The 26,561-nt window shown below is 37.5% G+C and overlaps 1 protein-coding gene across 5 annotated transcripts in view; it reads right to left on the bottom strand.

Moving 5' to 3' along the window:
* The window catches only part of MARCHF1 (membrane associated ring-CH-type finger 1), a 258,944-nt gene that overhangs the window by 145,174 nt on the left and 87,209 nt on the right, over positions 1-26,561 (bottom strand). Inside the window, exons 1-2 of one of the 5 annotated variants that reach the window (XM_027813153.2) lie at positions 10,283-10,460; positions 9,818-10,026 (exon numbers count right to left, since the gene is read on the bottom strand). The exons of the other annotated variants lie outside the window; for them this stretch is intronic. Of the exons in view, the coding sequence (XP_027668954.1) occupies positions 9,818-9,916 (99 nt within the window). The 5' untranslated portion in view covers positions 9,917-10,026; positions 10,283-10,460. Of the gene's footprint in view, positions 1-9,817; positions 10,027-10,282; positions 10,461-26,561 lie in introns of those variants that run through there. 5 annotated transcript variants of the gene reach the window in all.

Here is a 26,561-nt window from a genome sequence, read left to right on the forward strand (position 1 = left end):
ATTCCTCTCTAATGAGCCTGGAGACACATTTCAGGCAAGGCATGCACCAGCAGCACTGCCCCAGTCACGCCGTGACCTCCTTTTCTCACAGTAGGAGACAGCAGCAGCACTAGAGGATTTTACCAGGCCCTGCTGTTGCTGCCTATGTGTAACAGTGATCCTGCCCTGACACCGGGTTTGGGAAAAACAATTCACGTGCCCACCAGTGTCTGATCACTTGTATTCAGAGCAAAAGGCTGGAAGCGGTTAGAAAACTGGGAGAGAGCAGTTAAAGCTTTCACAACACTCATGCAATCACTATCCCACGCAACTCCAGCACCTTTAATCCTCCCACCCTGCACCACAGACAAGCGCCCTTCCAAGCACAGCCTTCCCAGTTACAAACCGACTCCTCGTCAGGCCTCGTACACTGCCGAATCACCCCCCTCTCCAGCTGTGTCTATCATGTAATATAGCAGACTTGATCTCAGTTCCTGCTTATCAGCGCTGCACAGTTCACTGCAAAAAGGCCAATGCATCAACAGCATGCATTTCGCCAACAAAACGCACTATTTTCACAATGGTTTGTCTAACCAACCATTTGCAATATGTCAGGCTTGCCTACCACTGGAAGAGTCCCATGACTGGGAGTGCTACCAAGCGTTTTATTTTTCTTTCAGAGATAAAGAATGGGAGTCTCTGAAGTGAACGCAAGTAATATACTCAAAGTAGTTAAAACTCAGAAATACTAACACAGTACTGCTGTCTGTCCCATTTTGTTCTTGCCGCAGCTACTTGACATTTACATCCTATTCTGAAATAAAGGTTTCCAGAACCGTAAGGGGTAATAAGATGGTGAAAGACAGAGCACAGAACAGGAAAGTCTCCTTTCAGCATCTGCAAGAGGTTTCTTTAAGAGAAATGACAGTGGACAGCATGTGTAGTTTTTTTTTTTTATCTGGGCTGCTACTAGACAACAAATCTCTCTCAAAAGACAAACACTTCTTTAAAAATCAATGAGATGTTACCATAACTACTTCAAACTGTTTCAGCATGACAGTGCTGTAAAATACAGCTGTAATCCCAAATATATCCAGTGATTAAACTGAAAAGGGTTTTCTTTAGATCTCATGGCAATGCATCCAGACAATTTATTTACTTGCTCCAAGAGACATTTCTCTTATTACTGCCAATAAACAGCCTCATCCTTCTGTATTCACATAATCCTATGATTACATAGCTGGACAAAACTGGCCAATAAGTGACCTAAATGAAGGTATAGACATCATGTTAATGACTGAAAACTGCTATTCCACGATACGGATACAGTTAAGAAACATATTCTGAACAAGGAAATGCTTCATTGCCTGCATGCTGTTACTGCTGCCACAACTTAAGATAGAACTGATGGGGAAATGAAGTTATGACTATGGTGTATTCAAAGCCTAGAAGAGAATTTGAGAAATCTGCCAATACTTCGAAGTCGGCTGACAAGCATCCTCTATCTTCTTATGAAATTTAAATCATCCCACCCTAGAACATGAAACAGCTGATGTTTGCATTCCCCTTAAAAGTAAGGTTATACTTGCTTTTCTCTTTTTGTTGAAAATAATACCAAATTCAAGGAAGAATACATCAAAATCATAAACTTACAGATGTACATATTAAATAGGAGCTAACAATTGAGTGTTTTTTACAAAAATTGTTTCTCATAGAAAAAGCCTTTGCAGGAGAGGGAAGGCTGGGGGCTGTGGCAGACCCTGGGTGCTGTCCATTGTGTTCAGACAACGCACTGAGCTGTAAAAGCAGGTACAGGATTCAGCAGATCTACAATAACTGCCTCATTTTACAAAAGGAGAATCAACAAGTTTCACGTGATTTGAGTAGTTTCTGTACTGCGCACATATGTAAGCCTGAATTGCATTTCTAATATGCTTATAACAATTCACTGAATTCAAGTATAATGGACATCCTTCCAAAGCTGATGGTATGAGCTAAAAGTGTTGTCTGTGCTATACAAAGAATTTTTCACTTTCACAGTAAGAATGAACTACATTCAAAGTGTCTCATAGAAAGACCTTCTGCCGCCTTAGGAAAAACAACAAAACAAAACAAAAAAAACCAACAAAAAACCCCACACAGGTGAAATTCAGTATAATTTTGTAAATCTTTATGAAGAAGAATTAAATATTACTGTAAATAAGAATTTTATATAATTCTATGCGTGGCTGACTGTACATAGGCTTTTTTCCCTTTTAAAATATTCTTGTTCAGGTAGCTAGATTCAGACAAAACTGGACACACCTGCAGGGCTAGCATCACAAGTTTTGCAAACCCGGCAGCACACTCAAGCAATCTGAGCCTCTATGATGTTGTTCCTTAACTAATTGCATAGGTAAACCAACCAGATTACCATGCCTGAGAGTTGCCTTTAATCAGAACAAGATTTGGTGGGGTTTATGTGACTATGGAAGGTGCTTTTTGAAACGCTGTCTAGGTTTGAAAGTACTTTCCAAAATGAGTCTTGGAACACAGGCTTTGCTGATGACAAACATTTGCCTTCGATAACTTTAATTTGAACTGTATTTGCAACATGTCACCCCCCAGAAGAGAAGCAACAGAGACAGCAGTTCAGAGAGCACTGACTAGTGGAAGTCAGTGTGAATGGTACCTAGAGCAAATAATCAAGTTTTTCAGTTTCCTGAATTGTCTCCCGTTCCAGATCAGCCCCATTCAGCTACCAGATTTAGGCACTACAAAACATTCTGGAAACTGCCTCAATTATAGCCACTGCTTCAACCTAATTCAGGACTTACGTAAGTCATGAAACTAAGTAAACCATGAAAGGCTATAGCTGAAGACAAGACAAACAACCACTAACTAAACCCAAACAAAGTATTTTTGTGTGGTTTTGGTTTGTTGGGATTTTGCATTTGTTTTTAAAAAACATAATTTTGCAGGAAAAATTTGCATTAACTTTTTAATATGGCAATGCCTCTTCTTTAGAATGTCAGACTAATATTAGAAGGAAATCCAAATAAAATTAAACCTGAAGCCTAATATTTTGAACTCAGAACCATTTTAGAGCAGGAGAGAGAAAATACACCATAAGCCCAAACCTTCAATTTATTTGAACTGGGTATTCCAGAGATAGAAGGAATTATAAAACCTTTCTTCCTGAGACTTCAGTGTTAGAAGACATGCGCCAGCAGATCATAAGCATTGGCTAGAAACATAAAGTGGAAGAAGGCTACTGAGATATAGAATCTTAAGCTTCAAATCCTTTATCAGTGAAAAGACCGATTTTAAAATCAATACTGGTATTTGACACATAGTCAATACACAGCAACTCAAGTTGGTGAAATACGCTTTTACCACCGTCTTTTCATAAAACGCCTGACAATCATACTATGCAGCCAGTAACCTTTACGTAATCTTATCAGGAAAAGCAGCCTGTAAGGAATTGGCATTATCTTACAGCACGCTAATAAAAGCACAGCAAGCAATCTCTTACTTTCTTACTGGTAGAAAAGTCATGTTTTTTATTCGCAGGAATATGAAAAAGGAACAAGGATCCAAATGTATTAGAACAAACCCAGCCTGGATAAGGTAACACTTCCCCTTTCTCTCACTGTCATGAAATCGCCTGTCATAAGAATCACATGGCAGACCAATAATAACAGTTCCCAAACAGGAGTCAAATGACTTACCAATAACGAACTTCACTTTCTAAAGCATCTTCAAGAAAACTAAGCACACTGACTTTGGGAGCACTTCAACCACCAAACCCAACAGCAACCTATCAGCACAAAATTACAGAAAAACTTCACCAGGAAGCAAAAGTGTCTTAATACTGCAGATACAGGTGGATTTCCATGCAAACACAGCACAGTAGTCCAAGCCTTTGTGTCAAGAAAAGTAGAATAACCTCCCGTGTCTTTTGAGAAATACCATACAATATTGACAATATACAGAATTAGAGATTTTCACGTATTGCATGTAACATCATGTCCAACATGAGCTTTACATTAAGACAAACCACGAAGGAAAAGCAATATATGTCAAAGTACCTCAGTAGTCTGATTCATATGCTAGAGGTGCCCCTTCCCCATTCTCCCACCTTCATACGTCCTGTTGACTAAAAAATTATACATCCTAAAAAGACTGAAATTCTATGACTTTTTTCAGGCAGCTATACTTGAAAACAAACATCCTTACACTTCCTGTGGGGGAAAAAATATCCACCTCTATGTTAGGTAATAAATGACTGTATCTATTTATCTGTTAAATTATACCTAAGAAATTTTAAGAAGAGAATTTAAGATAATCAGCAAGAAAACCACAAATATCTGTTTATTTTATAAGCACTGGTATAAAGTGATGTTTTCACGTATCAGGAGATACCGCATATTCACCTTTTGGTAAAGTGCTCAAAGCCACTAACAAATCTAACTACACTAAATACTGTGCCTCCCCATCTAAAAAAAAGGCAGTACACCGCTTGACTGAAGGCTATAAGGCAATAAAAAAAAAAATAAACGGACATGTAAAACCTTTAACTTTTTTCATTAATCACAGACTTATTTCAAGTATCAAGTAACTCTGTATGTATTTCACAATTGCCATGAAAATCATTTAATAGAGATGTGTAAGCCCTACTTTCTTTATAGCACACAGGAAAATATATGCCTTTAGAAGTATTTCATCTACCATTACATCTATTTAAAGTTAAGCAAGTAACAAGTGAGATAACATAGGTAAACGTAAAACAATTCATTCCCATCAAGAACATTCAGCTACCACCTCCACCCTTAAAAAGCACATCAATGTCTCCTGAACTATTTACAAGCTTTAAGGTAAATGTTAGCAGTAACTCTAGGTTGGCATTTAAAATTAATGTTAGCAGCTACCCTAATGGGGCATTTGAAATAACCATTAGGTTTCAGTCTTAATTCTGACTTGAAGAGAAAATCTGCTTACAAAAAATTACACATTCTTCACTACAAACGGACATAACATAATTTCGATCAACACATTCCAATTGCATTTTTACAGGTACAAACTGTACAGCAAAACCACCAGGTTCAAGTCAAATCCAACATACTTTCTCCATAAATATCAAAGTATTTCCCTGATAGCATTTAAAGCCTCAAAAGTTGGGGATCCCTTGCTGTCTCGCTGCCTTTGAGATGGCAGAACATGAAAACACTGCTGAAGAACAGAGGTGCAGTTTCTTTCACAGCACAGAATTGTGCAGTATGCACAACTGAATTTCATGCCCAAGTATGATAAACATTGGGGTGAGGATCTGATGGGGAAAGAGAAAGACGTTTAAGGAGGTAGGTTCAAAAACTAATGTAGCAGCATTTATTTTTTTATGTGTTGGAGAAAAAAGAAAGCTCTTTGCATCTTATTACATTCTGCAAAGTTCTATGGCAGAAATGAAGATTCAGCATCACCTCTGCCAGAACAAAACATACTAAGACTATAGAAATGTAGAGGCATAATGAGGCAGTTATGAACAAAGAATCAAAACTAAAAATAAAGCAACAATAACTTGGCAAATTCATTACTTGTTAAAAGTAACTACAGAGTATCAAGTTTTGTAACATCTTCAGGATATTGGGTTGGGTTTTGGGTCAACAGACATGGCTCATCACTGTAACTCCCATATGAATGTGTCCAATTTTTTATTTTATTACAGTTCCAAAGGCCTTTTTTTCTTTTCCTTTCATGAGAGTTCCTGCAAGGTAACCGAATAAAGATTGACTCCTATCTGTCACTGCCTTCCTTATTAAGAGATCTTGCACTCTGAAATGATTACATTCAGATAAACAGACCTAATTTTTGCTTCTCACGGACGAGAGTTCATTATGCTAATCCTTTTAAAATCAGCATACAAATTTTCCAGTACCACTTTCTGAAAAATAATGGTTAAGCTGAAAAGGTACGGTGTCTACAAATTTAGTTTGGCAGCAGGGAGCATCTTCTCTGCCATATCACAACATTTATTGCTGGCTTTTATAAACTTTCTTCTCCCACTCTGTGTATACAACATTCAAGTTTAGATTTCCACAGTAGTCACGGCAGTTTGTTGAATGACCCTTGCAAACTCTAGGTTAGTGTTAGTATTTTTGTTAAGCTTCACTCACTTGCTCTGTCAGATTTTCTCTACTTTATGAAAATTTATTTCTCTACTTAACTCACTTGAGAACAATAATCCATGTTCATACACAAGGCAATGTGAACAGAGGCTTCCTTATGAACTGCACAGCATATGTTCATAAATAAAAAATAAAATTATCAGCCAGAGCAGGCAACTTATAACCATATTCTTCAGTATTCATATAAGTTTCTTTAGCCTTTATGTTCACAGTACAGAAAATCAACCATAAGTCCAGCATAACTATTTAAGTATGATATATTAATGTGGCACTGGTCTCAAGGCACTGAAGTCTATATTTTCAAAAAGTTAACAGGTTTAGAATGCTGATGACATAATTTGATTTTTAGGTTAATTGACTTTGAACAACAGTTCTATTAACAGACTTCTCTGAAAACAGACACCCAGGTGTTTTTCTCCATCAGAGAAACATAATTACACATTTCACTGTAAAGTCACTATTTTTCTCAAGTATTAAAGAAAGCTGAACTGACTACTGAGTATCAAAAAAAGTCCACATCATGTGATAAATATACCCTATACTCTGTAATTTGGTCTTCGTTTCTGCAACCATCTTTTTCCAATGACATTACTAAAAGAGTAAGACAGACAGCTTGTTGACATAAATGTTTGGGCAAAACAAGTAGCATTAATGATTGTTAAGCCTTCCTAAAATCAGTGAAACAAACAAGTGGAGGATTATACCTGCATATGGAAATGTAGCGCAGAGCTGCTGCAACAGGTTATACAACACCTAAGCATTTTCATTGCCTTGTCATGGAAAAAACCTACCCTTGTCTTTAGACTACACTCAGAGAGGCTCTATAGTTAAATTTGATACAAAATCCATCGTTAGCTAGAACTTCTTCTAACTGTTGAGGCAAATCACCCAAAAATTACAGGAGTAGACTGCACTAAAATTTTTGCACCCACAAAGGATACTGCACAGAAAGTCTGCCAATAGCCAATGTTATCATGCCTCTACTGCTAATACTGGGTCAGATATCCATTATGGGCACCTGTGGCTCATAATTAATACTGCACTTAATATTTTTAAAAATATTCCAATATCTGGCAATCTTCCTTAAGCATGCAGACACGTATTAAAACCTTCAGAGAAAGCATGTCTATGAGCATCTATAATCACAACAAAGCATTACAGAATGAGTTGCATCATGAATTACATGCAACTGAGGTTCTTAAGTCAGCCAGATTTACATAATTCACTGTAAAGTTGCAAATAGCTCACTGCAGTGAGCTCTGCAATTAGATGAATTCTTCACAAATTTGCATGCTGTTGTAAGGACATTGTATACAATTCTCTAGCAATAACAGAATCTGGCATACTATCCTAACAGTTGTTATCGTGACCTCTCAGACATTTCATTTTTTCATGTGTTCCTGAACCTGAACCAGCTTGATGCTCTCACTGCTGTAGGAAGCCCATTTAACTACTTGATGTAGCTTTCACCTCAAAATGCCTGCTCGTGGAAAGGCAGAGGCAGCAGGTATTTGCAAACACAGTATCAGTGGATACCATGAACCCTGAAGCCCCTCACCAACACAGACAGAAACACTGAGCATGAGCAAGGAAGTTTCCCTTTCTGTAGGAATCATGGGGATAGACGACCATCAACATAAGCCTGAGCAACCTCTGTCTGGACAATAAAAAGGCTGGTTCACTAATCCTACATTACACCCAGAAAAGAAACTTGAGCATCATCATAATTCAGATAAGCTGTAGATATTATCTCAAAAACATCAGTCTTTACCACTCAATCTACAATCTCTATCAATTGTATCAGGGAGTTCTTATGCTGTACAGATCACAGCCGTAAGCCTTAGGGGATGAGCAGATCTCTGAGCAGGATGATTAGGCTCTGCCCAGCAAGGAGCAGTTCCGCAAACACATTTCAATGCACAGCCTGTAGTTGTAAGTTTGGTTGGGAGTTTTGTGGGGTTGGCTTGAGGTGGTTTTTGGTGTTGTTTTGTTTTTTTTTTTTAAATATTCAATTTAGAAAAGAACTTTCATTAACTTATCCCAGCCATTTTGCTCATTTCTGCTATATAACTTCCCCAACTTTCAAGAAAAGGCTTTGTGTTCTGAGATACTGGAGTCTGGCTGGAAAATGACACAACCTAGCCCTCATCAGAAAAAAACATAGAAAAGTGCATGAGACTATTCTTACAATTCAGAAGCTCCACACCTTCCCCACTCCTAAATTAACTACCACACTTATATGATCCCTGTGTGAATGTTTCGTGTGTTCTTCAGTTAATTCTAATGACCAAATTAAAACAAGAATGCCAGAGAGCAATTTTAAGCTAATTAACATGATATATACTTCTGCTTTTCACATCTTGAGTCTTAATTCAAAGAACTTTTTCCACCTGAAGCTTCATCTTTAACCAATCAATGGAAGAATAAAAACAAACCAAAGCAAAAGTTTTCCATTTCAGAACACAAATCTCTAGAGGTTATGAGCTCTGATGACAGTAAGCAACTGGAGACTACTTCCAGAGAAGGACGCTGCTTATACATAGGTGCTCAAACAAAAACCAGAATAATCACATTCAGTGAACTTGTCAAAAACAAATATTGATCAAAAAAAGGTATTTTAAAAATTAAGTAAGGCCTGTAAGCTTACCAATACTTTTCTACAATCAACAGATATGAGCATTGATCATCTATTGAACTTAAATTTTCTGAAAACTATGTCAGACAAACCACAAAAAGAAAGTTAAAACACTACTTTTTTTCAGGGATGCAGTTTGTCACACAATCTCTTAGATATTACTTAAAAGACATCATGTTTGTTTTCTCAATGGTTCCTTATTTTCCATATAGCAAAAGGGAAAGAAACACACAGATACACTAAACATCTGTAAAAAGTACATGTCTATAGTATGTACATTTACTGCTACATCTATAAGCAGACTACTTATGTTTTGGGATGGGAAGGGATGCTTTTTTTTTCACTGTTGCACAATGCATAATTCATCTATACACAGCAAAAGAGATTCCTATAAAAATACCATTAAAATTGCACAGATTTTCTGTACTTTCTGTTCCAACAATTAATATAGTTAACCCACAGTTTCTTCTTAACTGGAAAACAAGAGGATACAATATTTACTGCTGGAACAACACTTCTGTATGTTTATGAATCAAAGAACGTTGGTCAACGGATAAAACTGACACTGACACCTTTTATAAGTAGTTACAGAGGTGATGCCTATATTTGCTATGAATAACACAGGCATATTAGAAAGTCAGACTTTAGCATGATATTTTTGTTGTTTTTACAGGAAGATAGGGATCTTATTAAAACTACTTTTTCATCCAACCTATTATACAAAAACTGCTCTTTGACAGCTTATAAGGAACACTGACTGTCTGTACTAGCAGGCTGCACACATTGAAATAAATACATTAAACCCCCTTAACATGGTGTGCAACTCCCCCCCTCCTTTTTTTTTTTTTCTCCTCCAGATATGCTCTTTTTTTCTGTAACGCTGAGATTTTATCACCTGAGCTTGCTTCAGTGTGCTAAAGCATGCTGCACCCGTGTGTACTGTCACGCTACGGCGCGCTGCGTCCTGCTGAGCAGTCAAACCCACCGGCTACCAAAGGCACACTCGTCCTGCTGTAGCAAATTGAAACCTTCCTCTTACCTCGACTTCCTTGCTCTTCTCTTTGTTTCTGCCCACGGAACTTCTCCCATTGCTGGCAGTCTCCCGTGCTGGAACTACAGAAATCTGTTGGAGGGGCATTTTTACAGTGCTGCAGGTTGCCAATACCTGTTTGGATGCCTTATATCTTCACTCCCCCTGAGTAGCCCACCTGTATAATTGTTCATATCCTTGCTTTGCCAAGCTCAGCTCTAAATGAAAAGGGGAAAATATTATTTGAGAAACTGTGTAGCATACGCCAGGGTCTTCCATCAGAATAAAAAGTAAAGCAGAGCAAATCGCAAATACAAATGAGAAACAGCAAACAAAGAAGTAAGGCACAAAAATCCCGGGAGTTTCACACGCTTTGAGTGATGATTTGCTGCTCCTCTGCTGTGTCCCTGGAGCACCCCCTTGCCCCACTATCCCCCAGAAACATGGTGGGAGACAATTCAGTTTCTGGGTTACCTAATAACTGTCGTGGAAACCAAGGAAACCCAGGTCTCGCAGGCCCTTATTAGCAATCGCGTCCCTCTAATGGCACAGGCTCCCACATTTGCAGCAGCTGCCACTTCTGCTTTTGTTTCCCATCTGATTCCACAGGAGTCCACTAAGCACCCAGAGACACCGCCTCGTGCTGACTAGGTAAAGCAGCATAAGGCTGAAAAGCTTAGTGTCCTATTTTGGAGCCAAAATCTCCTCCTTTAAAAGCACGGGTAGCTTGCTGTGTCCTTCATGCGTCTACAATAATCTGCTTAGGTCAAAGGATCTGCCTTGAAGTGAAGAGCTGCGGTGAGCAAATGAGGTGTAAAAAGGAAGACAAGACTGGGAGGGATTGCAAATGTGCCTTTCTGAGGTTGATAGTAAAAAAGTTAACCCTTTGCTGCACTCATCTTTTCCCAAGACATCACCAGAAGCAAGCTCAGCAGGACAAGCCAAAGGCAGACACACACGTGTCCTTACAGTAGTCACACACACTCTGAAAATGTCACAAACGTGAGCTTCTTCTACCCAACAGCTCCTTTCCTCTCCGTTACAAGCAGAAACATGCCCAGGAAAACTGTTTTATCACCTCCCTTCCCCTTAAAATGCAAAACAATAGAAGAACGTCTCAGATGCTGTATTACAAAAACTAATATGAAGAAAGGAAACCCTTAACACTTGCGCCTCTTTAAAATTTGTATTATTCTTGATAACTATGAAGAATGCAACCACAACTGATTTTGATTAAAGTCAGTAAAGAAATAATTAGATCAGAAGTCAAATTCTTAACATGGTGTAAACGATACAGGGATTAAAGTAGGGAAAAAAAAGCCCAAAACAGAGCAAACACCAACAATGTTTTAATATGTTGCCAATCACAAAAAAAAAAGTATTACCCAGGCCTTGAAATAAATCATCTTCATTTCTAGCTGTACACAGTTGCAATTGGATTTCTAAGATGAAATAATGGCATTATATAAAGCCTAGCTTTTCTTATAAAGCCATGTGGGGAGGATTTAACATACTGTTGATTCACTGCTCCACTACTTTAGTTACCATTTCCCCGTCTGAGTTAACAGCTTACAAAAGTCTAGCCATGATAAACTGGGGCCAGGTTCACACTGCCATCCCAGTTTTACATCATTGGGTTTATCAAATGCACTAATAATATGTACTAGGTGTTTACATATGCTGCAAGACAAATGTGTGTACGTCTGCACGTTATTATCTTTTACATATATATAAAACCAAAGTCCAGAAATAGATTTACAAAGAATTAAATTGTCTATCACCATCTACACAGTGCTTTTACACATTTTTAGATGTATTTTACATGTTTATTCCATCTTTACTCTCTGGTATTTCAAAATTGGTTTGACTATAAGTTTAAACAGTTTCCAATGTACACAGGGAGATTTTTCTGAATTTTTAATATAAATCAGGGAAAAAATCCAAGCCCCTGCTTACCAAGACAGTTGTAATAAAAAAATTTATTCTAGTGGTGTTCAGACAAGAACTGTTGTACACCAGACTGGTGAAGTTTAACCATTAATCTTAAACTATACTATAATGTAAATTCCTTTTTAGTTTAACAGAAAGTTTTAAAGCTACAGACTTTTCTTTTCCTTCCTCTGAGGAAGAACTGGATTATGACTCCCTAAACCTGGCTCTGCTTTCTCATGATAATCTCCTACCTCTCTGATGAAAACACTGACAGAAAACTAGGGAGTTTTAGATATTAAAATGGAGCTTTCCTATACTGTGTGTCTCCGTGTCTAGTTAAGCTTAAGAAAGTCAATCTGCCTTTTGATACTGTGCCAATAATTCTGCATCTGAACTTGAGATTCAAGTCACAGACTTCTAAATTAACCAGTAATCTCTTTAATCCCATCTATGTCTGTCTTAGTTAGACAGCATAAAGACATTATAGGGTGTGATGTGCTTAATTCTTTTTAAAATGATGAAGTCTTGTGGCCCATCCCCCCCCACCACCACCTTGAACCTATCCCATTAAGAAGCATATAACAAAAAACACTACTCCAAAGCAAGGGGTATACTTTACCATCAGGTAAATCCATGCTCGCATTCTGCTTAACTGTTTCACTAATTACAGTTCTTCACCACATGGAGACTTCAAATTAACATACAACTGCCCTCACTGTACATGGGCTGAGCGTGGCTCTTCCCAGCCCGAATGCCATAACAAGTCACAAAGCAATCAAGCCTCATACTGCTATACGGAGAAATACGGAGAGTGACACTGCTTCGTGGCTAAGACAACTGTTGGAAGATGCAGGACATACGCAAAAGAACACCATAAAAGTCAGTGGCAGAGGTGGGGTTGGGATGATTCTTCTGTCCCACACTTCAGTTTAGACTTCCTTCTTTGCTTTTTTCAATTGTACTATACAGAATTCTAAAACTAAAGCTTTTGCATAGGTGTTAATACACCTATGATCTCAGAACAGCACATCAGTGCCTGTCTTGGAGAAGCAACAGAAGTATTGATTTCAATTTACGATGTGGTTTTAACTCGAGAGTCCCAGAGTACCTCAAAGTTGTAAATCAGAGATTTTTATTTATATAGATATATATTTATATGTGTGTATATATATATCTATATATATACACACACACAAACACACCTTTCTCAGAGAATAGGGTGACTTCCACTCATTCTCTGTGGTGATCAGTTTGGGATATTCTATATAAACAACACTAATTTTGGCAAATATCCCACCCAAACAGTCATAACTTCGGTGGCATGCCTTACCCGAAGAACAGCATGACAGCTGCACAGTGAAGTATGGAGCTGCTGTGCAAAGCAGATAGATGGGGTTTCAGCCTCCAGGGTGTGACAGTAACAGAAGAGAATTGGTGACCTGAACCAGGTGAAAATGTTGTTTCTCTCAGAAGAGAGCTATGTGTTGGGTGGGCCATTAGTAACTGAGTTAAGTTACAGAAATAAAATCCCAGTTCTTTAAGCAAGCAACTACAGAAGAGAGAAGTACCCTCCGTTTGGCTTACCATTTGAAACCCTACTAATCCCAATTCAGAGAAGCCAAGGGATCCAATTTAATTTTTAGTCATCCAACACTCTCCTTACAGTATGTACTTTATGAACAGTACCAGTCAGCTCTTGGTGCCCATGAAGGAAATAAAGACAAAAGCAACCATGTTTCTGGCATTTCACAACGCAGGTCTGCTCCCTAGCTGTGGACTACACCGGGTGTTTCTGCTTTAGCCTCCAACACATGCAGCCTCTTCATCTATTCCCTCCACCCATGGCTCCGAGGGTACTATGTCCCCTCTCACACCCAGGACACATACATTCACTGTGCAAACATCCCTGGAAGCATTTCCGTAAGAATCGGACAACAAAAAGGGATCAGAATTCTAACCTTACATACACACACAATGTTGCAGGGTTTTCTTTTTAATTTAATAAGGAGCACATTGCCTTCTCACCATACCCATTTACATAAGCCTGCTGCACTGAAGTAAGAAGAGAATCTGGTCAGCTCTGGTTAATGATTCAACATGGTGATGTAAGCAACAATGAGACAATGATAAACAGCGATACAACCCCTTCTGTAACACAATCACCAAGAAACAATGTACCAGTGTACTGCCAGTTTACTGCCAGCTTTATCTATAATCACTCTGCAATCTTGCCATCACTTACAGAACGCCAAATCTTTGCAAGAGTCTTGAATTGAAGAAAGCTTAAGTCTCTCTGCATAAATAACACTTTCTTATATCAAGAACAGGTAATTTTAATTCTTTTTTACTCAACATAAAATGGTCTTTAGGTAAGATGTACTGTAGCCATGATATGATCTTTAAGGCAAAAGCTATATTGAATTAAAAAAAATACATAGATTGTGGACGTGAAATGCTTAGATGTTGGTAGTTTGGACTCCACATTATTTGCCAATTTGGCTATGAATGCACAATGTAGGAAAAAGTAAAGACCTATAGCCTGTTGTCCCAAGATCTAAGAATGAGTTTCGCTGTCCTCAAAATTAATACAGCAAAGTTGCATACACTGTATATATTACACTCCCTTTACTATCTAACTGGGGAGATTCTACACCCTCATAACTGTTTTCAGACCTGTTAACGTGCTTTCTATATACACTACAGACATCTTACCTCACCTCTAGTCTACACCTCTGGTGTCCTCAAGAGTCACTTAATATATAACCTTCAGCATCTATATTACCTTCATTTCCTTAATAAGAAATCAATGAAAAATAAGTATAACACTACCACCTCAATTTTACTTAAGAACAAAACAAGGTTTTATTAAAACAGGTTGGACTGGATAATACTCCATTACTGCACTCAGATGCACAGTCCTAGATATATCCCTGCTGTATAAAGTACAAAGCCTTCTGTAAAGCAAAACTTCTACAAATTATACACTCCATTTCCCTCTGATATTAACAAGTGCATCAAAGCAATTGAGCCTTTCACCTCTGACCTGCACTGATGACAAAATTACAAAAGGCTAAAGCATGTAACAACTGCAAACACTAATAAGGGATCTTGTCAGGAGGCAGATTTCAAAAGAATTTATAGGTAAGTCCTAAACAAAAGAATCCTGCTTACGATTTTAAATGAAATTTTGCTGTCAGGCTATCAAAACTGTATCAACACATAGCTAAAAATTAAGGTTAAATACCAGTATGTATTCAGAGGCCTTTGTTCATTTACACATACATATACACAGACACACATATTTAAACTTCCAATAACACCCTTTAAACACAAGGTTTCCCATTTCTGCAGATATTTCAGAATAAAGCAACGTCCACATCGACAATCAGTATAAAATTTGGTATGTTATACTAAGAAAGGAGCTCACTTTCACCCACAAATAATCAATGTGGGTTTCTTTCCCTTAAAATAGTAGTTACTCTTTTACATAAAGTTTTGCGAGGAAAAAAGAACACAAATCTGACCGATATTAGCAAATTTAATGCAGGCTACTTGTAACTTTCAGCCTCTTATAGTCACACCTTAGGTACAGAGAAGCACGTCTGATCCCTACAGGAGCTGTAGAAGTGGATACTGGTCCTTAGATAATGATCAGCTGGGATGAAGTACAGTCACTTTAACTAACTGAAGCTTCTAACACCTAAATTAAAAATGCAGCTAGCAGTTGTCTAACGCAGAGCAAGCAAGACTGATGCAAACCAATCCCTTGGGCTTCAATAGCATCCTCAAGTTACAGGACACTAGAACCAAATGAAATTTTTAGCTAAATGAAAACTCCTTTATATTTTCTACCATTCCCTACAGTTTAAAAAAAAAATAAAAAATGTTTACACTTACTGCAGTACAAAGTTAGTCATGGAATTTGAGCAAATATGAAAGATATCTTTAGCCAAATACAAATATTTCAAAGCAGCATGGACTGCTTCCAGATATCTTTTCCTCTGAAGGGGAAAACCTGTTGCTCTCTGCTATTTGGACCAGTAGTCTTAAATCCTGTCCTGCACTGTGAGCTGGCTTCAAATGGAGGAGCCTCAGGAATGCAACTTTTAGGCAGAACTCCTGTGCAAGTCAGTCTTCACCAAAAGCAAAATTTAAAATTTGTTTAAAAGAGGCAAATAGAATTTGCCTTCTTCAAAAATCAGAACAAGTAGCTGTGAGATATCATACTGGAAGTCACTTTTGAAATGCTATATGGTGTCGATATACACTTAAATGTAGCCACTGTGTTATAAGAACCTCTGGGGGGGGGGGGGGGGGGGGTCATAGCTTTCCCCTTTTACCCACCTTTAGCTTCATAATCAACTGAAGTGCTGAGAAGTACCACGTAATATAATATGAATATAGGTGTTTTAAAGGTATTAAGGAAGTAATCAATTAAAAAATTCAAATTAATGTCTTTGGATATTTTTTCTATTTTGCCATTCACAGGTTATTGCACATTATTACATATCATTTCATCGACAGCACATTACTAAGCAAGCACGAGTCTACTTTTTCTTCCATGGAGGATCTAAAATAGAACTCAGTGCAAACATGGAAGAACCTACTTGCCACTTGCACATTCTGTGCAGATACACTGCTTAAGCATTTTTAGAACACCTAAAAAACCAAGGTCATGGAAGGGTACAAGTCAAAAAATTAAAAATTAATAGCTGAGACTGAATTAAAATATGCCTGGTATATCAAATAAAAGGTTACCTAGCTGAAACAGATTTGATGAAAGTGAGATATAAAATGACAGAACAATGATAAATGAGATAAAGTATGGCCTCAGGCTGTTAAAACCAATTGTCTTTGTTATCTCCTAAATAGCAGAATTAAAACAACTGATTTCCACTGTTAAACACAAAATCTTTCATGGATGCCTCCAATACAGTATTTCCACCAAGTTTATTTTATCTAAATTAAACCAAGCATACTATTCACTTATCACACTACAGTCTCCCCCATGAAACAGGGAACAAAGGAAGATTTGCAAAGTTCTACAAACTACCAGTAGCCTGAGCAGCCCACCACTCTCACAAGTCAGAATGACAGTTTGCAATTTTTCTTGAAATGTAGCTATATCTAATAAAAAATACAGAGAAAGTCAACGACAAATTTATATGCAGAATCGGCAGACTATGTAACCAAGTTACACTACAAAAGAAATGAAATTATGCAGTCAAAACATCCACTCAAGAAACTACTATGCAGTGATACAGCTACTCACTACACAGACAGGGATCCTACTATGTTTATTCTGATGGGCAGTAGCCAAGTTCTAAGTGGTCCTATCACCTCGCCAGTTCAGGTAGTTCTGCATTCATGATGAACACTAACCTCTCAACCATTCTCTGCTTACAAACATTGCTGACCGTCAGCAATATAAAGGTGGTATCTTTTCATTAAATTATGTTGTATGAAATTATGTTCCTGGTTCTACAGTGGTTGAAGTAATATGCATGCCATGCTGCCTAACTGCACATCCACCGGCACGCAAACACAAAAGTAAAATGCTATTGTCCATGTGCTACTTCAGAGCACAAATACAAGTCTAGTTGTTCAGGAAAGCACTACTGAGTTATTTGGTTATGTTTACTACAGAAAAAAAAAAATTACTAAAAGTACTAAAGAGTAGAGGGTAAATAAAGATATAGCCATCTAAAGTATTATTTCCCATTATTTTTCTCATTATTTCTTCCCACTTCTTAACAACATACATGTAAAAGGCATTTTAACAGCTCTCTAACAGGAGGTGGTTAACAAATCTTTACAACAGAAACATCAAAACATGGCAAGTAGTGGAATCCACCTGCTTTGTTTTGGGTTAAATGCTGCAAACCTGAATCGAACAGTCTTGAAGAGTTCCAGCATTATTCAGTAAGAAGGGACTCAAGTTCTTGGCCAAGATTGAAAGCTGTCAGTCAATACAGGCGGGCCAGGACACAATGCAGGAAGACCTGGACAATATTCTAGATGACAGCACTAGAAACAGGACGAAGTTGAGTAGTACAAGCAACACAGTTACGGCACTGATAGAACAGAAAAAAGAAGCTACCTAGCAGCTGGGAGCACGAACTGATAAGAAGGATCAGCATATTTCTTAATTAAAAGATGATGGGAAAATGCTAATTATCATCAGCTGCAAAAATGTAAACATGGTCCCACACAAGTTATTGCCAATTCTTCTTAGTCCTGAAGAAACTGCATCAGCAGTTTCCTCAAAAATCAAGACTTCTCAATTCTCTAAAGTTCTGATCACCAACATCAAAGAGACGCTGATCTTGGACACAGTGGGAAACTGTTCTAAAAAACCTGCACAACAGGAAATTATTATTTGCTAACCCACCTGTTTCTGTTACTGGCTACATAGAATTAGACTGGAAGACCAAGTTTGTTTTTAATGCAGATATTCAGGTGCACTTTATATTGGAAATTATACTATGAACTGTGTTCTCAATCATTATTTGACAAAGAATGAAGACAGATGCGCAATTTGTGATATAAAAATAAATTAAAAAAATCTTACAGCCAGGTCCATCTGTGTAAATATTGGAAGTCAGCTTTTAGAGATTTTCCATGTTTGTTAAGCACTATTTGCTTTGTGAATCTCAGCTGCTAGAATGTTTAAGGGACATGAAAAAATACAAGATATTAATTGAAAAATGCAAATTAATATTAGTTCAAAACACGTTTTTACAATATATTTCTTCTCAACTTCCTACAGGTGTCTATGCTGATTGTACTGCATTTCCTCCTTTATCTTAACATCTCTACTTTATAAGCTTAAAATACTGCCATTTCTCTCCTATTCCCATCTGCTATGACCCCCCTTCCTCCTCCTTTCCTTCAGAAATACCTGGGCAGAATTTTATTCATACTCATAGTCCAAGAAGTATAACTTCTATAATTGTTGAGTATTCTATTCTGTAATCAGCTTTACTGAAAATGGCTTAATAAAAAAAATCTTCTATACCAAGTTTTTAACCTTACGTCCAATCTGCATGTTGTTTGGCTTTGAAACTTCTCCCACTGCTTCAGAGAGAGGATGGGTCATTGCCGGTATGATAAGGATCCCATTAAATCACAGCAGCATGGAGTTTGAAAGGATCTGTGGAATCTAACATTACAGAGGTGGTGAATTCACTTGCTGGTGGTTTTGACCCACAGAGTCTCCCAGCTTCATGATTTTAAGATGACTATACGTAAGCGAGATGTATTATGCTTCTCTTTAATGCTATGAAATAGCTTGAAAGAATTCTGATACCAAGATTCATTTTAACTCAAATTGTAGTTCTGCTATAGGATTAAATCATCTTAAAAACACAGACTTCACATTCTTGAATAATTTTCTTTACCATTCAAGTATTTCCTAAGTTTAAAAGTAAGCACTGTTCTAAGTGGGTGCCACTCCTAAATCACTGCCACCCACCTACTGTGCAATTTAGACTTAGAAGGAAGTAATTCCATTTTATTTGCTTACTTTGTTACCCAGTACCCTCTATTTATTTTGCTAACTGTAACTGCTGTGAATGCAAATGCTGGTGTTTCATTCTGTAAGAAAATTATTGATGTTTTCCAATTAAAAGGTAGGCCCAGAAGGGCCTGCCTGAGGCTCGGGGTCAGCAGCCGTTAGCTTGAGGGAACAGGCTGAGGGACAGGCCGGCAGCGTCCGTGAGCCGCCAGGGGGGGCGCGTCCAGCCGCCGGGTACGATGGAACTGTATTGACATCGGCAAAAAGTTAATTAAACATCGTTACAGGGGTCGCTGACAGTTCAAAACAAAGCACATTCCCTGGCTGAAACTCTACATGCCTGAGAAGCTTAATGAAATCAGATAATCAGAAATTTAAAAAACATGGAATACATTTCTGCTTAAACAAATACAATTTATAAATGTGTGATACAGCATTCTCCTACACATACACCAGGCTTTTCTTCTTCCTCCCTCTTTATTTTCTCCAGGTAAAGAGAATTTAAAAGTGTTATTAACTACAAGGCAAAAAAAATGAGATTAAGTTTACAATTTCACCTAAAAGCTGTGGAAGTCTACCAAAAGCAGAGCCACATAACTATTAGGAAGATACTAATTTCTAATCAAATATCATTTGTTGTTAAGATGTTTATCTAATTCTGTAATTAGTTATTGCACTTAGATGGACATTGCAATACTAACTCTGAGTTCAGTATCACAATATAGTGCTCTCATTTAAAACTGTAGTGGACCCAGATTCAGAAAACAAATCCCTCAAGCTCCTGTTCTGAAGGATCTGACTGTTACTATCAAACCCGTGAACATTTTTCGAAAAGGAGTACCGAAGTAAGGATTACTCAGATTTTTACATGGTGCTTATTGATCAAGAAATTAAGAGTTCTGCAGGGGTTTGCTTTGTTACTTTTCCATGGAACCGCGTGTCTAGCAGTGGCAATTCACATGGGGGGCAGGCAGGAGAAGGACAGTAAAACGTCCTAAAGGAAAAGCACCTTTCAACATAAACACCCAGGCAAATCATTGCAAGTCTATGTATTTCTACCTTAAATATATGACAAATTTAATTGGGAATTAATATTTCTTTGTGTTATCCATTACCAGCTTTCTGAACACTGCAAGATTAATTTGATTGTATTCCTAACTTACACCTCTGCCTGGATGCTTTGCTTTGGAAGGTAAGATTAAATGTGATATGCTATTACATTTATCTGTTCTTCCAAGATCCAGTAAAAAACTGAACTCTCTTCAATACCACATAGAAGTAATATGTTTTATAGTGAACTCCTGTGCAATGTGAGGACACTATGGAAAGCACTTTGCTCTATAATCACACCAATACTTAAACCCTGGAAGAAAATCCAACCTGAGAAAACCCAGTACTAGTTAGCTTCCTGAAGTTATACTAAGCAGTGCCAAGCTTATCTGCACAGCTGTCTTACCTTTGATGAGCACAATTTTTCATAATTTGCTGACAACAATCAACAACAATCCGGAAAAAAGTTACAACTGCTCTCCAGTACACTTTCTGAAATCATTCTTCCCATGAATATTTTCAGACACAAATAAGTTGTTTTTCTCACTGACTAACTGCATTTTTTTAAGAGAGTCAGAAGAGGTTATTAAGCGCCCAAATTAACAAAGGGTGAGATTTGTCAATCTCCTGCTCAAAAACAGCTAAGAAATTCATTCTCAGGATTGAATTAGTATGTACTACACCACCTCCCCCGCCATGCCGTAAAGCTAACCAGGTCTTCACATCACATACTGATAAAAAGTTTATATTATATTGTTGAATATCTTACCATGTTAGCAATTATCATATACATTTTTTTACAGCAGAACAGTTCTAAGACTCTTCAGGAATACGGGGGGTGTAAAATAATGTTTATAAAAACCTTTAAAGCCTCTGATCAGTATACAATCAGTAGCTAGAAAAGGTCAGAACTTAACTCTTACAACAGTTTTCTTCATGTGTTCACTACAGGGTAAAATATATCCCTGTTCAGAAGTCAGCACAAAACAACATATATATATAACATACATATTTTATACATATATATATTTATATATAGAGAGAAACCTGAATGCATAGTTCCTCAAAATGCACCATAATAGCGACTTCCAAACACTAGCAACAGTTCACACATCATTTATACTCCGCAAAAGAAAACCCACCTTTATAAACCTCAGCTTTATGAAAATAAGATTGCTTTCCAATAGTTCACACAATTCTCAGCATCACAGTATCAGGGCTAAACAGCAACTTGGAAACTGGACATTCATATCAGAGAGTATTATCTTATTTTATTGTAGGACCACAAAGTACATTAATTGCTTTTGCAAACTGGTTCAGACTGCAAATCTTTTTTCTCATTCTCCAAGCAACATGGCCACCCCAGCTCTGAAAGTTAGGATTACACCGTAACACCTCCAAGATGTGAAATCACTCCCACCTATCCACTTCTGAACTTTAAAAGCTGTATCAAGGACAGCCTTGGCACAAGCATCACATGCTTCTCACACAGCAAAGGGTCACCCTTAAAAACATGCTGCGTGCTGGCACTGGGTGAATCTAGGGACTGACAATGGTGTAACAGGAAATTGTCGTTTGTATTTGAATTCTGAGTCAATTCACCGTCCCCATTAATAAATATTTTTCAGTGGGAAACTATGAAAAGCTGTACATTTCAAGACCATTTACAGCATAAGCTTATGGACATTCTCTAGGAAAAAACACTGCAAGCAGGGAATACATCGTCATTACCATTAAGATACTCGCTGTGGCAAAACCACAAGGGTGGCATCCAGCCCCGAGCAGACACCGTGTGCAGGTACCAGACCACACGATAGGCACTCTAGCTCTGGTGCGTGGGAAACCTGTTTCTTCAGTGCCCAAAATAGTGGGGTTAATAACTAGGCATATACATTGGTGATGTTTTAAAACAGTTCAATATACCAGTGGAAAACTATCTGAAACTGTGCAGGAGAGTCCAACAGATACTTTGAAGTAAAAAATTCTACATAACAAAACCAAAACAAAAACTTATAAAGCAGATGGAAAAAATGTCAAAATGAGAGGCATGGTAAGGCTATACTGTGTCAGTTTAATAGGCACATTAGAAACAAATGTTAGGTGCAAAGTAAAAACACAACCCTCAAACAATAAAATCAGCCTTTTCCTAAGACAGTGTTTCTGAATTCTGCACCTAAAGATCCTACACTGTGGGTGCTACTTATTCAGTGCCTACAAATGGGATTAGGCTTCAGATTTTCTGAAGAGTCTAAATAAATTGAAAGCCTTGCGCCTGATACATTTCAGAAGTGATTTGGCACCAAATTCCTTGAAAAATCCACTACAATTGCATTTGAAAACTCTATCCTCTTCACTTAGTGATTTTAATTCACTTACTGGATTTAAACTACACTGAAGAGCTTTGAAAGATTTTCTTTACTTGTCCTCAGTTTTCTTCAAACAGTTTAGTGAAATTTTGGTCTTACCATAAAAATGACACATTAGATATCAAACATGTTTCATGACAGCAATGAACTGTTCAGGTCAAAATAAAATAAAAATTTAAAAAAAATGGTTTTGAAGCAGAAACTGAACATTTGCTAAAGTTAGCAAAATCTCCATTTTGGCCAAATATTAGTTGGGGGAAGTATTGTTACATTCCTTCAGGAAAGGATGCATATGTAACATTTCCGTGTTTCCCAGCAGGATGATTCTCAAAGCACCTTGAATAAAGCCTGCACCTCTAAACATTCACAAAACTAATGAGGCAATCTTGTTCTGATTACCACTTTTTCTAATACCATCTTTGATATTAGATGTTGAATAGTTGTTGATAAACACTTTATAGATTTTAGTATTTTAAGGATCAATTATCTTAAAATAACATTGTGTCTCATAGATTGTAGAACTTTCTCCTAGTTGGCTTTTGCTCACCTCCTCCAACATTCCTCAGCTGCCCAACAATTATGTTTTATTACCTGAATCTCATCCCATTGGCTTTTTCCAGGATAAGCAGTTACTTAAACCAACTTAACTGAAAACCCATAGCGCTCCCATCCCACTGAAATTCCCATTTCAAACAGAAAATGCAATTAAAAACATGACTCCTCACTAGATGATTTCCCCTCACTGATAATGGAGGGGAACTGAAGTGACAATAGAGAGCAAGACCTGTAATAACAATATGGTAACATGCATTTACCAGAAAGAATAAAAACCTGGTGTCTGTGAGACACAAAGCAATGAATGAGGCAGCTTTTTTCTCGCCTATTACCCAGCTAAGAATTAAATACTTTTCACAGCTCTGAGACGCTGCTGTCCTATTAGGTTAAAAATGCTACAAGATTGTGTCAACTAAGTCACAGCTATTAGTGGCACTGAGTCAAGAGTTTCATTACATTCGTGACACAAAGATAAATTTTTCCCATTCTGCTGCATGCTGTGAAGTCCGCCCCTGGATCCAATTAATAGCAGGTACAAATCTGTTTTTAGATCAAGCACCCTACAGTCACAATTTTTGGAACTGTTTGCTTTAGAAAAGCGTTGAAATTTCCCGCTGTCCCCTGAGCACAAGTCCCTGGTGGTACATGAGTAACAAAAAGCTGAGAGGGGGCCAACTTTGAATTACACAGCCCAGGCTACTCAACAGAGTGGATGACTGCGTATGACGCACGTGTGTCTGCCCCGTATGCTGTCTGCTCACGACTCCATTTAACCAATATTCACTAGTTTTTTGCAGTGAACACTTGAGTACATCTTTCCTTGTAAGCTACTTCTTAAGGAACATTCTTTCAACTGGGGCACAAGAGATAAAAGATGGAGCGAATAAGCTATTGTTTAAAGCAAATACTACAACTGTAAAACTTTATTTTTAACCCACATGTTTTTTGTATATTTAGACGATAGGCACTCCTACAGGAAAAGAGTATTTCTTTATATGCATGATATATCTAGCAAATTAGAAACCTGGTCTTATTAAAATTAGAACTTTTAGGCAGTATCAACATAAACAGACCTGTTCTGTTAAAAATTACAAAAGGAGAGAAAATTCATTGATTTCAAAGAAAGTTTATAAATAACCCTTCCCACCTCTCACTTCTCACAATAATACAGTGTTCAAATCTGCAAATACCATCTTTTCTTCTATTCAAAGACCACAATTAATCATGAAAACAACCAAGCACGGGTATTGGGGTATTTTTATTGCAACAAACAAGGGAGTCCACTGCTACGACATCGTAACATTAAAAAAACGTAAGCATATTATGGGTACAACCTAATAAGCTCAATTCAAACCTTTGTATAACCACCAAAAGGAAGGGAGATTTGGGAGGATGAATCTGCAAAAATTATGCTAAAAAACATGGAAAAAAACCGCCAAAACTATTATTAATGTACTTGTTCTCTCCATTCTTTGAGAAAACTGTCACAGCTTTGCAGGGCAGTTGCTTCAAGGTCATAAATATTCACCATGACACTCCATTCACCCCATTAGGCTCACTGAAACAATACGGAATCTACGAAACTTCTATCTGCAGAAACACAGATGAAAAGGACAGATCATTTAATTGAAGAAGATGAATGACAAAGAACAAAAATTAATAAAGTAATGAAAGATACGTAGAAAAAGTAGATTAGGAACTTTGTCAGGACAGAAAGTAAGGGCCTATTAAGTGAAACTGTAAGGAAGAAAATTCTACATTGTAAATGGCTGAAATTCTCATAAAGCATAAAATTAGAGCAAAGAATTCAGTTGCAGGTTATAGTTAAGGCCTCAATAACATTAAGAATCAGAAGATGACTAGACATCTTGTTGAAATACAAGTTTCTAAGATACATTAGCAAAATCCAAATTTAGATCTCAGATGAGACTTGTAAGAACTAGTAAAAGAATTCTTAATTACTACTGGTTATGAATACATCTCTCCAGACAGGCTCACATCTGCCTGCTTCAAAGAGTTTAACACTGCATTATTCTGCTTTATAATAATAGTGTTATTATTACAGCTGTACTTAAATGTACATCACAAATAAAATTATTACTCACGGTAACATCTTTGAAAATTGCTTTATGTGGACTATTTAAAAAATCACAAATTAGAGAAATCTTCCAGGGGGAAAAAAAAAAAAAAAGGCTTTCTTTTAGATCTGTTTCTCTCATTATAATTCTGCTCATGCATAGGTGTTTTCTACCTTGTTTATTTAGCTCCATTTAGAGTGTGAGTTGCTTAGAGAGAAATTTCAAAAACATCTCTTCCAAAACAAAAATGTCAGTTAGTCTAGGGTCAGAAAAATTTGCTTTCATTTTTATTTTTGCTATATTAAGAACTGAACATCAGCTGTCAACTTTTCTTTGTAACCATTCCAATTACATTTTGTCACCTCTCAGAAAATGCCATTACAGCATCTTACACAAAAAGAGCTCCACTACAACACACACACACTTCATTGACAAGTCAGTATATGTGAGGGCAGAGGCACTTCACAGCATCTCTTAAGCTCTAACCTTTAAGTGCCACAGCTGTGCTTTTTCTCTGTTATCGGCAGAAGACAGCTATTCTCCCTTCTCAGGCTGTGCATGTTTGAACAGATGGAAGCCAGGCACTCAGACTTGGTGAAATGATGATACACTCCTGAAGGGAGCACCTAGTCAACCAAGGCTGTAAGGATCACTCCAGGATCTTCCTGCCCTCTAATGTCAATTGAGCCAAACTTAACCTACTACTTCAGCATGCACATTACTGTCATCTTTTCAGCAGATCACTGGAAAACGAAAGCCAACTTCACTTTGAAATGCAAGTTGTTTCAATCCTCTTTCTTTGATAAACACTGGGAAAAGAGTATATATGTACACCATCTAACCTTAGGCACTTAAACTGCGTGGAGTCTATGCTCCAAAGCAACTGCTCTCCTCTATTAAACCAGATGTCTGGACAAATTTCAGTCAGTGAAATTAACACCAGTTAGTCAGTGCTAACTTAGCCTCAGGAGTGAACTTTCTGGACTTTTTACACAAGAGTTTACCAATGGAAGTTTTCATTTCAGCAGAAATTCTTGAATGAATGTTGCAAAACATTCCAGGAACAGTACCTTCCAAATTTATACAAAGATGGGTTTGTGTCATCTAGCTAATTCTGGAGTCCAGTTCAGCTAGTCAGAAGACACTAAGCACCACTCATGACTGTACTGGTTCTGAACTTTAACTCTCTGAAACTATGTATATGCATGTGTTTGTTTCTCCATGGTCTGTAAAGGCAGTCTATGTGATCTCTTCCA

The sequence above is a fragment of the Falco cherrug genome, chromosome 1, assembly GCF_023634085.1.
Source record: "Falco cherrug isolate bFalChe1 chromosome 1, bFalChe1.pri, whole genome shotgun sequence".
NCBI lineage: Eukaryota > Metazoa > Chordata > Aves > Falconiformes > Falconidae > Falco > Falco cherrug.